This window comes from Orycteropus afer, unplaced genomic scaffold (assembly GCF_000298275.1).
Source record: "Orycteropus afer afer isolate SDZICR_OR568_19922 unplaced genomic scaffold, OryAfe1.0 scaffold00949, whole genome shotgun sequence".
NCBI lineage: Eukaryota > Metazoa > Chordata > Mammalia > Tubulidentata > Orycteropodidae > Orycteropus > Orycteropus afer.
In genome coordinates, this window is record NW_006922536.1 from 318,143 (window position 1) to 330,638 (window position 12,496).

At 46.5% G+C, this 12,496-nt stretch overlaps 1 protein-coding gene across 1 annotated transcript in view; it reads left to right on the top strand.

Moving 5' to 3' along the window:
* Window positions 1–10,703, top strand: part of RS1 (retinoschisin 1) — a 45,159-nt gene extending 34,456 nt beyond the window's left edge. Inside the window, exons 5-7 of the mRNA XM_007958382.2 lie at window positions 4,436–4,577; window positions 6,912–7,107; window positions 10,551–10,703. Of these exons, the coding sequence (XP_007956573.2) occupies window positions 4,436–4,577; window positions 6,912–7,107; window positions 10,551–10,703 (491 nt within the window). The remainder of the gene's footprint in view (window positions 1–4,435; window positions 4,578–6,911; window positions 7,108–10,550) is intronic.
* Window positions 10,704–12,496: the final 1,793 nt, after the last annotated feature.

A 12,496-nucleotide genomic window follows, 5' to 3' on the forward strand; every position in this document is an offset into this window, starting at 1 on the left:
GGGGGGGGGGAAAGCAGACAGACAAGAGAAGCAGACAATTATATACTCCCAATAAGGAGTGCTAAGTGACAGCACAGGGTGGCGTGGAGGCTATCCCTGGAGATCCTTACTCAGCTCAGCATAGGCAGAGGTCTGAAGGATAAGCAGAGTTGGCAAGGGGAAGGCAAAGGGAGGTGACAGAACATGACAGGCAGGGGAACAGCAAGTCAGCAAACAGCCTTAAGGAAAGGCCTTTAGGCTACATGAAGGCAACAGGAACCCCAGGCCACAGGAGACAAAACAGGGGATGGAGCAGGCCCTGAAGGGCCTTGTAGCTTTGCACTTTACATCTTGAGGGCAGAGGGTCACCACTGAAGGGCCTAACGCAGGGAAAATGCCTTCGGAAGATGCCCCGGCTCGGGGTGGAAAATAGAGTATCTGGGGTGAGGGCAGTAGGAAAGGCATAAAGGGGCCTAAGAGTATTTAGTATGTGACGAAAATGGGATCTGGTGGTAAATTGACCATGGAAGGAGGAGGCATCAGGAAACTGAGAATAATACAACCGGAATGAAGTTCACTCCACAGCATGCGGAGTACAAGAAATGTCGCATTTGCCGCTTTCCTAAATCAAAACATATCCAGTTTGAGTCCCCCTTGTCATGGCCTGTGAAGAGTCTAAAGATAGGACTTTTGAAGTTCCTTCCTCTCCCCTTTGGGCCACATGAAGCCCCTACAGGCTTTCAAAGACTCAGGTGGCAGTTTCCCTGAACCCCACAGTGCTGCTCAAAGGCAGCCATCTCATTGATGGCTCCTCTCTCTACTCAAGTTTCCTGAGGGAACCTATTGCTTACCGCTTCCAGGCCCCATCCATGCCCCAGCTCCCTCGGGGGAACCACTTCTGCTTGAGCTCAGGCCTCCACCACATGCCCCGTTTACCTTAACTGGGGTTGTCAGGCCCCCTCAGCAACAGTCAGGGCCCAGAGCCTCCAGTACCCCCTCCGGGACTATCAGCTAATTCCTGTTGAGAACTAGACCTTCCAAATCCACAAACCTGAGATGCCGTGGACGAGGCATCTTTCTTGGAGCATGCTCTCTCTCTCTCACTTCTCCCCCCCACACACACACATACACACACACACAGTTTATTCCTTCTTGGGGCAAAAAACGCCCAAATCTTTAGAAACAGGAGGCTGGCCTTCTTTGAAGGCTGTATTGGGGGATAGGGACAGACCAGAGAAAGACAGGGATGTTGGATTTCTGATGAGTTTCACCAGAAAAACAAACATGCAAAACTTAAGAAGACATCAGTAGCGCCTCATGAATTCACCCTGTGACAGCAATATTAACTGCCGCTTTTTGGCCAGGTACAGTGAAAGCACTCTACAAACATTATTCACTTCATCCCATAGACATTTTCTAGAGGCAGGTATTACTGTCATCCATTTCGCAGATGAAGAAACTGAGACTTAGAGAGGTTAAGTAGCTTGTCCACGTTCACCCCAAGGCTCACTGGCACTAAGCAGTAGTTCTTGACCTTGGCTTCCCACTGCAATCACCCACACACACCTTTATCCAAATGCCCAGACCACACTCCAGACCAATTAAATCAGAATCACTGAGGGGATGGCCAAGGGTGCAGCCAAGGCTGAGACCTTGCATTCCTGAGCCTCCAGTTTGTAACCTGGGCCAACCACCAGGTTGGCAGCTTAGGCAGCCTAAGAGCGAGAGCAGTGGGCAGGGAGCCAGCACAAGGTCAGGTGATAAAGGGCTTAGTTTGCTATGTTGTTGTTGTCGTTATGTGCCATCAAGTCGGACCTGACTCATAGCGACCCCCCCCTTGGGTTTCTGAGGCGGTATCACTACTGAAGTAGATTGCCCCATCTTCCTTCCAAGAAGTAGCTGGTGGTTTGAACCGCCAGCCTTCTGGTTAGCAGTCAAGTGCCTTAGGCACTACCTACCAGAGCTCCTTAGTTTGCCATAGATGAGGTTATCCAAGTGAAAATATGCATATGGAGATGCGTAGGGGTCAGTGGGATGAGGCATGGAGCTTGGGAGTCAAGGCTGGGCTCCCAGCTGCTGGCCACAGCCATGGCCTCCCCTGGAGAGCGTGTGCAGGATCCATGTCTGGACAAGGAGGAGTGTGGAGCGCACTGAACCTCAGATTCTCAGCCACCTGGACAAGGCCTCACATGCCTCCCAGGCCACTGACGCTGAGTGGGGCCCCTGCAGGTTTACAGCTCACTCTTAACTGCTGGAGGGGCTTACTGGGAGGAGCTGAAAAAGAGATGAGGGAAACTGGAGGGAGAGAAATGAATGAGAAGAATGGGAGTGGTGGCTACGGCTTTTCCTTCTTCTCTGTCCAACCCCGCCCCCCCCCCCCCCCACGGCTGGTGGCCAGAGAGCAAAACAAACAAAAACAACAAAATGAGAGAGATTCATCATCCAGTGCTAGAGCTGGAGAAAGCCTTAAAGATATCCATCCACGTTGAGAATTTTACAGATTATAAAATTGAGGGCAAATGATGACCAAGGTCCAACTGGAAGCCAGCTCTGATGCTGGGGACTTGTCTCTCCTTCCAGTTGCTTGGCTTATCTTCCAGGTCGGTGCCACATGATAAGATGCAGGAGTTGCTAAGCCCATGGGCACAAGGCCCTCTGAATCTGCCAGCCAGCAAAATGCCTTCCCTGCCAGGCAAAGGGTTTCAAAGTATGCTTTGAAAGCGTGCTCATTAAAAACGCAGCCACTCTGGGAGTGGCCTCCTGGAAATGATATTCTCAGCAAGCCCCCCTGATTATTTGGCCCCACAAAGGCTGAGTGGCCTCCAAAGCCTCTCCCAGGAGGAAATGTCATCTGAATGGGCTCCTGAAGTCTTAGCTACTTGGTAAGTTGCAAGTGCTATCCTCTCATCCCCAGCCCCACCAAGCTGCAGATACTCGTGGGAGTTGGGTCTATGTCTTTGGTATGCTAGGGCATAAGATGAAGGCCCCCTGGCCAGAGGCCTGAAGCTGTCCTTCTGTCTTCAGCCTCTGAGGACAGGGCATGACTGTCCCTGAAGACCCTCTGGAGTCTAGGGATGGCTTTCAAGCTTTTGCAAACTTCACTCCGTTTTTAAGAACTAGCCTCCAGAAAGACTTCAGCACTCGTTTCACTGTGAAAGGTGATGATGCCCCAGTAAATATGGTCAGCATTTCAACCTGAACACTAATTTACACGTGGAAAAACAATTTGATTGGCCTTACTTGGAGTTCATCATTAATAATCAGGAAACTAGGGAAATGTAATTAGCATGGCTTGATGATCTGTTTTCTACAGAAATTCAGTTAGGAACCGGCTTTGGCTGTCAAAGACACCCTAAAGAGAGGTTTATTGAATTAGGAGTTTTGTTTGACTCACATGGTAAGAAGACTAGAGGTAGGGAGGTACTCAAGGATAGCAGGGCTGAGGACTCTTGAGTGCTCTTGACCTTACCCTCATGGTGCAAAGTGGCTACCGTTGTTCCAGCTCATCATTCTAGGCAATGAGAAGGAGGGGGCAAGCAACACTTGACCAGAAATCCTCAGCAGACACCCTCTTATGTCTTACTGGCCAGAAACTGTGTCACTTGGCCACTTCCATCTGCAAGGGAGGCTGGTAAATGTAGTTCAGCTGGTCCCATTGCTGCCCCCAGCAAAATTAGGGTTTTTGAAGTCAAACAGAAAGGGAGAACGAATACTGGGTTGGCAGCCGGCAGTCTCTGACCAGGTAACTCAATAGTATTCTTAGCATGAGAGGAAATACAAGAGAAGCAGTAAGCAATTAGCATATAACAACCACATTTGGCTATTCTTATTTGGAGAAAGCAGTTCCTTTCAACCGTTCCTATTCAACAGTCACTCAGCCACATTTCTGCCCCATTTTTTTTTTTTATTAGACTAGTGAGAAAACTACAATTTACAAGTGGGAAGTCGGTCTCAATATATAATCGCTCCTCTTGCCTCTCATGATTGTTTTGTTCCTATAATTGGCATCATATACTTCCCAAGGCCAATTAGGGACCCTGTGACATCATGCTAGATGGCTAATCCTGCATTAACGAAGAAAATCAAGATGTATGGTATTTAAATATGATATTTTGCTACAAACTTCTTGGATTTTAGATCTCTAAGCTTGTGGCCCAGGTGCATTATTTCTGAAAATCCCCGTACTCGTCGGGTTGCTGTAGAACCACTCGCCCTGGTGTTCCCAGTGCTGTTAAGGCTTCAGGGCAAGCCCTTGACATCATCTCCACTCTCTTCCTGCAGAAGCAGTGAACAGGTTCAAGACCTAGCTTTATTGTGAACTGTGCTGACAACTGAAACAGCTTCTACCTTCAAACATGCAAATAAGATGGTTTGTCTTATCATTCCAGTCTTCCTGTGTTTGTTGACTACTGAGATATATGAGTGTTTTAACGTTCTTTTGTCTCTCTTCTCCCAGAATGCCCCTATCATAAACCCCTGGGTTTCGAATCAGGAGAGGTTACACCAGACCAGATCACCTGCTCCAACCCGGAGCAGTACATTGGCTGGTATTCCTCGTGGACCGCAAACAAGGCCCGGCTCAACAGTCAAGGCTTCGGGTAAGCAGGCCAGGCAGCACAGGTGATTTTTATTAAAAAATGTTATTTTTAAAAGTAGGTCTCGGATAAGCAAATGGCACAGAATTCATTTGTTTTTCTTCAATATCGACTGAGTGCCTTCTATGCACTGAGTACAATGGACATGGACAGTGAGCAAGACAGCAGAGGTCTCTGCTTTCGGGAAGCATAGTTTAGAGGGACAGATGGACTGTCCAATCATCACCCAACTGATTATTTAGTAAGTGTGATGGAGGAGAGGAAGAAGGAAGAAAGAACTCAGCCATCTGAAACACCAAGGAAGGCTTCCTAAGGAAAAGACTTGGAGCTGGGGAAGAGGCAGAGGCATAGCATGTTCAAAGGCCCTGAGTTGGGGCGATACCTCATGTGCATGGACGGGAACATAAAGAAGGCCAGTGAGGCCATAGCACGGGCAAGATGAGGCTGGAGAGGTAGGCGGAAGTCTGATCGTGCACAGCCTGACAAGAAATTATCATGGTTGTGGTCCTTATTTAGGGATAATGGAAGGACTCTGAAGGTGTATTAGAATACAGGTTTGTGCTGCTGTAACAAAGAGCTCCAAAGTACAGTGAATCAAACAATGCAGAAATGTACTTCTTGCTCACCTAAAGTTTCATTAGGCAGTCCAGGGTTATTATAGCAGTTTAATGGTATCAGGGGCCCAAGATGGCTGCTGTGGCTTCCACCATCACACCCACATTTTAGTCAGTAGGGAGAGAAAAAAATAAAAACACGGTACACAGTTTTCCTTTAAGGATACAGGCATAGTCTTTTGATCACCTCTGCCCACATCCCATTGGTCAGAATTTGGCCAGATGACCCTAGCTAGCTGTCAGGGAAACTGCAAAATATAGTCTTGGGTGGCTGTTTGCCCAGCTAAAATGCAGGAGTTCTATTACTAAAGGAAAACGAGAGACAACTAGCAGCCTCTGCCAGAGACAGATTTTAAGTTGGGGGTATCCCACTCAGATTTGTGTTTTAAGAAAAAATTTCTGGCTCCTGTGGGGAGAGGTGCATGGTGTGGGGGACGAGTAATATAGGGAGATTAGTTAAGTGAGCTATGGCAGTAGTCTAGGCAAGATTTTGAGGGTGACATGGATTAGAATGGTGGCAGGGAAGTTCAGAGTAGATGAATTTGAGATACATTTGGAGTTACAGCCAATTGATGGATTGGGTGTTTCCAGAGAGCAAGGGGTTAAGGATGGCTCTCAGATGCTGGCATGAGCACTTGGAAGAATGAGGGAGCCATTTAGAGATGGATTCTGGAGGTAGATCTTGGGTAGAGGTAATCAGGAGTTCACTTTTGGACATGTTTCATTTGAGATGCTGTAAGACATCCAGGAGGTGCTGGCTAGCAGGCGACTGGCTCTCTGGATTTGGTTATTCAGAAGAGTCCTGAGATAGAAGTCAAAAGTCAAGAGTTACCCAAATAGCAAGAATAAGAAGAGAAGGCAGCCAAGGACTGAGTCCTGATAAATTAATTCTCAATAAAAGTAAAGACAAAAGAAAAAACACAGAAGGGAAACCACAGATTCCCATAATGTATGAGGGAGATGGATTTAAAAACAAAAAACAAAACCTGAATTCCTTAACTGGTTATTTTGCTTTTCAATGATCAAAACCCCTTCCAGATACACTTGGTTCAGGGTTCTGTCCTTGGTAGACACTTCCTGAATGACATAGATGACGCATCATAAGATTAAGATATGTCTAATGGAGAGCTGTGGTGACGTAGTGCCTAAGGCATTTGACTGCTAACCAGAAGGCTGGCAGTTCAAACCCACCAGCCACTCCTTGGAAGGAAGATTGGGCAATCTACTTCTGTAGACGTACTGCCTTGGAAACCCAAGGAGGGGTCACTATAGACTCCATGGGAGTGAGTTTGGTTTTTTTGGTTTTGGAAAGGGAGTGAAATTGAAAAAGATGTATGGAGAGTCATTAGGAGAGACTAGTGAAAAGAGAGCAGGGCTGGTGGGTCTAATAACCATGTGTTCATGTGTTTTGAAGAAAGATACGTCCAACCTACACCCTAAAGATTTTTGCTACACTTGAAGGCATTTCGTTGATAATTCATTTGAATCTGGCAATTGCTCTTGAGGAGGTAGAAATGTACGGAGACAGATAAGATCCAAGTGAAGTTCATGGACACCACTCTTGGAGACAAACTCCGAGTGCTAATGAGACTGTGACTCAGAACACCATGCTGGCCTTTGCTGGGGCTCTTCAGGTGCTGGGGCCCCCTCTAAAGATGGCACCTCCTGGCCCTGGGGAGGTGTTCCAGGTAAAGGGCTCCTGGTGACGTGGTGTTTCCGGCAGGTGCGCCTGGCTATCGAAGTTCCAGGACAGCAGCCAGTGGTTACAAATTGATCTGAAGGAGATCAAGGTGATTTCGGGGATCCTCACCCAAGGGCGCTGTGACATTGATGAGTGGATGACCAAGTACAGCGTGCAGTACAGGACCGATGAGAGCCTGAACTGGATTTATTATAAGGACCAGACTGGAAACAACCGGGTAAGTCAGGGTTCCATCCCCAAACACCTGTGGCTCTCACTCTCTTGGGCCCCTCCCTTCCCTATGCTGCTGCAGCCACCTCTGTCAGAGCACTGCCCTGTGGCATGGTGGGTTAGCCATGCTTCTTCCTCACCATACTGTATCCTCTCAGAGGGCAGAGCAGGTGTCTTTCCTTGTTGTATCCTTGGTACCCAGCACAATTTGTCAACGTTGGCCAATGAATGCCACTCTTATGTGCAAAAGAAATATTTGTCTGAATTCTCATTATCAGCAGATAGTTGCTTGAATAATTAAGACAGGCCATGTGGACTATTCCACACTCACCAAATCAATGAACACTCTTCGTTTCATGGTCTCACTTGATCTGCTACTGATGCAAGTAGGAAATAGTCCATTTATATACATATGGCCTCGACTTCCTATTGACTGAGAGTGAATGCTGGGAAACTTTTGACAACCCAGAAAGTCAGCCACGAAGCTATGTAAATAGTTAAAAGGGCTCCACCAGTACAGATGCAGAGGCTCTGGTTCAGGAACCTTTAAACATTAAATGCAGACTTCTTCAGCCTTTGGCCAACTTGATCTTCTATCAGTCTCTACAGGCTGGAACTGAAGTCCTGTTCACTGAGGACTGAACACAGCAGGCTCTTGATGATACATATAATACATATATGTATTTGCAAGGAATAACAACAAAGGAAAAATTCAGTATTTGTTTAGAAATGCTTACCGTCCTTTTGCCTAGGTGTAAGGACTTTCCCGGCCTAATTTGCATTGAATCAGGTTAAACAGTCATGTGCAAGCTGGCAGAGTGGTGAGCAGAAGCATGCTGGCCCTATACAGACGTGTGCGGCTGACAATAGGAAGGCTCTTAAGTCTCTGATGACAATTTGTACAGCAAGACATACATGGGTTGAAGTTCCAAGGCTCTTGAACACAATTGGAAAACTCATCTTGATACTTGGACATCTATTTCATTTTCGTTCATATCAATTGGCTTTTAAAAAGTCTCTAGAATTCTTCTCAAGCACTGTCTGGGTTTCCGAAAGCCTCAACAGTTTGCAAAGAGGCACTTGTACAATCTGCCGAAGCCCGTTCCATCCACCCTCTTCACCTGGATCCAGAATTGCACGGGCTCAAGGCCAAATAGCCTAGAGGTGCGTAAGCGTTGCTACTGGGAAGAAAGGTAAAATTATGGCTGACAAGGGCCTTCTTGTTCTGTGGATGAATGAGGCCAATGTGGTGAGCAGATTTTTTCAGGAGATAATCTCAGAAGGAAATGAAATGTTCCGGTGTCATTGGGCAAAGCATGATAACTCTGGAAAGCGCAAAGAATGACCACTTTCTTTAGAAATATATGCAAGCATCCACTGCACCTTAGTTACAACATCTGCACCATTTTATGTTACATCCAGAAAAACACTAAGCAAAACCTTTTCTCCCTACTCTGGGCATTGCCCCCTGCCTTCCAGAATCTTCTCTGTAGCTTTTATGTCTTTTTAAAAACCCGTTTTTCCAAGCCTGAAGTATACTTGCCATTTGTATTGATGTAGGGATACACATGTAAACTTAGGCTTACAATTTCAGAGCCAACTCAAGAGACCTACTTTGAACACAGGAACATTCCTCTTAGAAGTGTAACATGGGTCCTTTCAAAACTTCTTGTCCAAACGCAAAGAATGAATGTATATAATTGGTATTAAGAGTCCAGAGGTATTTTTTCATTAGTGCCATCCAATGAAGTTTTCTGGAATGATGGAAACATCCATATCTGCACTATCCAATATGGCAGCCAATAGTCACATGTGATTACTGAGGATTTGATATGTGGCTAGTGTGATGGGGGAGATACTGAATTTTTATTTAATTGAAATTTAAATAGCTGCATGTAGCTATTGGTTAGCATACTGGAAAATGTAGTTCTAGACATCTCCATACAGTGACTCAGAAATGCTCCAAGCATATAGGTGCTAACAACCATTCAAGGTCAGATTTGGGAGGCACTTGCAAATTCCCTGGAGGAGCCCTGGTGTCACAGTGGTTAAGTACTTGGCTGGTAACTGAAAGGTGTGTGGTTCAAACCCACCAGCCACTCTGTGTGAGAAAGATGTGGCAGTCAGACATGCGAAGGCAAATGGGAGTACACTCACAAGCCTATACAGGTTTGACAGAGGATATTTCTACATATGTATTTGTATGTGCTGTAAATATATCCATGGATATAGTGGATACAAAGATACAAGGGGCAAAGTTATAAAAATTTCTTAGCCATAACAAAACCCTTGAGGGAATGAGTCATTGGCCTTGAGGCCTTAGGACCACATCGAGGTCAACTGGCATAACGTAGTCCACAAAGACAATGTTCTATATCCTACGTTGGTGAGTAATAACTGGGGTCTTAAAAGCTTGTGAGAGGACATCTAATACACAACTATTGGTCCCTCCCCATCGAGAGCAAAGAAGAGTGAAGAAAATCAAAGACTCAAGGAAACAGTTGGACCAAAGAACTAATGGACCAAGTAAACCACAGCCTCCATCAGTCTGAGACCAGGAGAACTAGATGGTGCCTGGCTACCACCACCAACAGCTCAGCTCTGAAAGAGATCATAATAGAAGGTCCTGGACCGAGTGGGGAAAAAAAAATGTAGAACTAAACTCAAAATCATAAGAAAGACCAGACTTACTGGTCTGACAGAGACTAGCGGAACCCCTGGGACTATGGCCCTTGGACACCCTTCAAACCTGGAATTGAACCCACTCCCAGGGATCACTTTTCAGCCAAACAATAACATGATCAGTAGCACCAAGGAGGAACGTAGTCCTCAACTATCAACCACACGAGACCAAAAAAGCAGCATTTACCCAAGTAACAGAGCTCAGAAGGCAGGAAAGAAGGACAAACAGCAGCAGGGAACCCAGGGAGGAAGTGGGAAGAGTGCTGTTACATTGAGGGGATTGCAACCAATGACATGAAACGAAATGTGTATGAATCGTTGAATGGAAAACTACTTTGCTCTGTAAACTTTCACTCAAACCACAATAAAAAGTTTAAAACAAAATTATCACAGCTTTGGACACCCTGTGGGGCAGTTCTATTCTGTCTTATTGTGAAGCTTTGGGCTGGAATCACTTAACAGTGATGGTTGTTGTTGTTGTTAAGTGCTGTCAAGTTGGACCCGACTCATGGCGACCTCTCCTTGGGTCTCCCAGGAGGTATCACTACGGAAGTAGATTGCCCCATCTTCCTTCCGAGGAGTGGCTGGTGGGTGTGAACCGCCAGCCTTCTGGTTAGTAGTCAAGTGCCTTAGGCACTACGCTACCAGAGGCTTTAACTATTTTCTGAAATTTTACATACAGCTAAGAGTTGGGGCCAACTCCAGACAGGAATCCTCCTTCCTTCTCCCTCCCCTGATGTGGTAGTGATGAGATTTTTTTTCCTTTAGGTCTTTTATGGAAATTCAGACCGTACCTCCACAGTTCAGAATCTCTTGCGGCCCCCCATCATTTCCCGCTTCATCCGACTGATCCCACTGGGCTGGCACGTCCGCATCGCCATCCGGATGGAGCTGCTGGAGTGCGCCAGCAAGTGTGCCTAACACCTGCGTCAACTCAGCACCTGCCAGGGGGTGGCGGGCGGGCACAGGGCCGGCCTGGGGAGGACCCCTTCACGTACCACTGTGATGAACAAGGTTGTATTTTACAAGCACTTTTAAAAGCAAAGCTGGGTAGAGAATATGTCCTTTTTTTTTTTTTTTTTAAAAAAAAAAAGACAGTTTCCAATTATAATGAAAAGAAAAGAAAAATGAACTTCTTTTCCATTCAGGGCCAAAGAAAATCAGAACAAAGAAAATGTCCCTAAAAACAAGTTTCTTACAAAAGAATATGTAGCAGGGGCCATTTGCTGCTCTTGGTTTTTGTCTCAGTGACACTATGAAAGGTATAGTCCCAGGGGAACACAAAGCAGCCCTAAGAATTAGAAAGTTATTTTACTTTATCATATTCAAAACAGGAACAGTTTCACAAGGCTTCAGTTTGAATGCACAAAGGGAACACATTTGCCATTTCTCCTAGTTCAATTTTTATTTGATCATGGCCGAAGCATATTCTAGAGCCCTGGGAACACAGAGTAGAAGGTTCTGATGACCTGTGTCACATCTCATAACTGTCCCAGTTTCCTGAGAGCCTGTCCATGACCAAATGTCCCAGGCAGGAGAGCCTCCCCTGTTCTGAGTTTTCTCCTTGAAGGTGGGTTTGGGTCCTTATCTCCATGCATCTGGGCATCAGGAAGGGTCCTCACATAAAACTCCATCCTGCAAATTATCCAAGTCTGTGGTCACCATTCAGGAAAGCAGCCAGGTTTCCCTGTAGCTAAGGAACGGATCTGTTCTGATCTTAAATAACCACAACACGCCAGAATTTTCCTTTATCGAGGGCTACCATTTTCAACAAGCTTAACACGTTTTGAAAGCAGTTGGCCCAGGAGCTATCATTGACTATGTAGAGGAAGTCCATGAGCTGATGCCGTGCTTTGTAGGAAGTGGTCGTCGTCGTTGTTGTTGTTATGTGCCGTCGAGTCGGCCCCGACTCTTAGCGACCCCTCCTTGGGTTTCCGAGACAGTATCACTACGGAAGTAGGATTGCCCAACCTTCCTTCCGAGGAGTGGCTGGTGGGTTTGAACCGCCAGCCGTCTGGTTAGCAGGCAAGTGTCTTAGCCACTATGCTACCAGAGCTCCCAGGAAGTGGTCAGGACCCATAAAAAGGAAGACGATGGGGCTACTCCCCTGGAGAGCCCAGTCCCCCAGCCTCCACTCCTGGGCCTTGCAACATGCAAATCCACCTGTTCTTGATGCTTGAAATATCTTTGGGAAGAAATTGGCCAGCTAGGCACAGCTCAATATGTAAGGAGCTTGGGTTAGAATAGTTTAAATCTGTTTTTTCATTTCTAGCTCAGGCTGAGAGAGGCTGTTAAGAAGGAGGGTGTGCAGAAGATGTATATAGAACATAGGAACTGGGAGGGGATGGAAGCAGGTGAGGATCTTCCAAAGGAGACTGGGAATGCAGAGTGGACTGGGTCAGCCGCAGCACGACCTCTGCCAGTAGCTCATTTCTCTGCGCTACTTCTGCTTCCAAGTGCCAAGCCACACTGACATGATCTCCATGAAACGGCAGCCCCCTCCAAGCTCCACAGCTCCTCCCGGGTGGTTTGGGGCTGACAACAGCTTTGTATTTAACCCAGCACCTTTCTCATCTCGTGCTTTTTCTGCGGGGGAGCTTCAAGCTTCTCTCATTTAGAAATCACTTCAAGGTGTGTGGGGCAATCCATCGCTGGCCTTAGGACACATGTGCTAGAATGCCTGAATGGATACCCTAGGTGGAAAGTTGAATCAA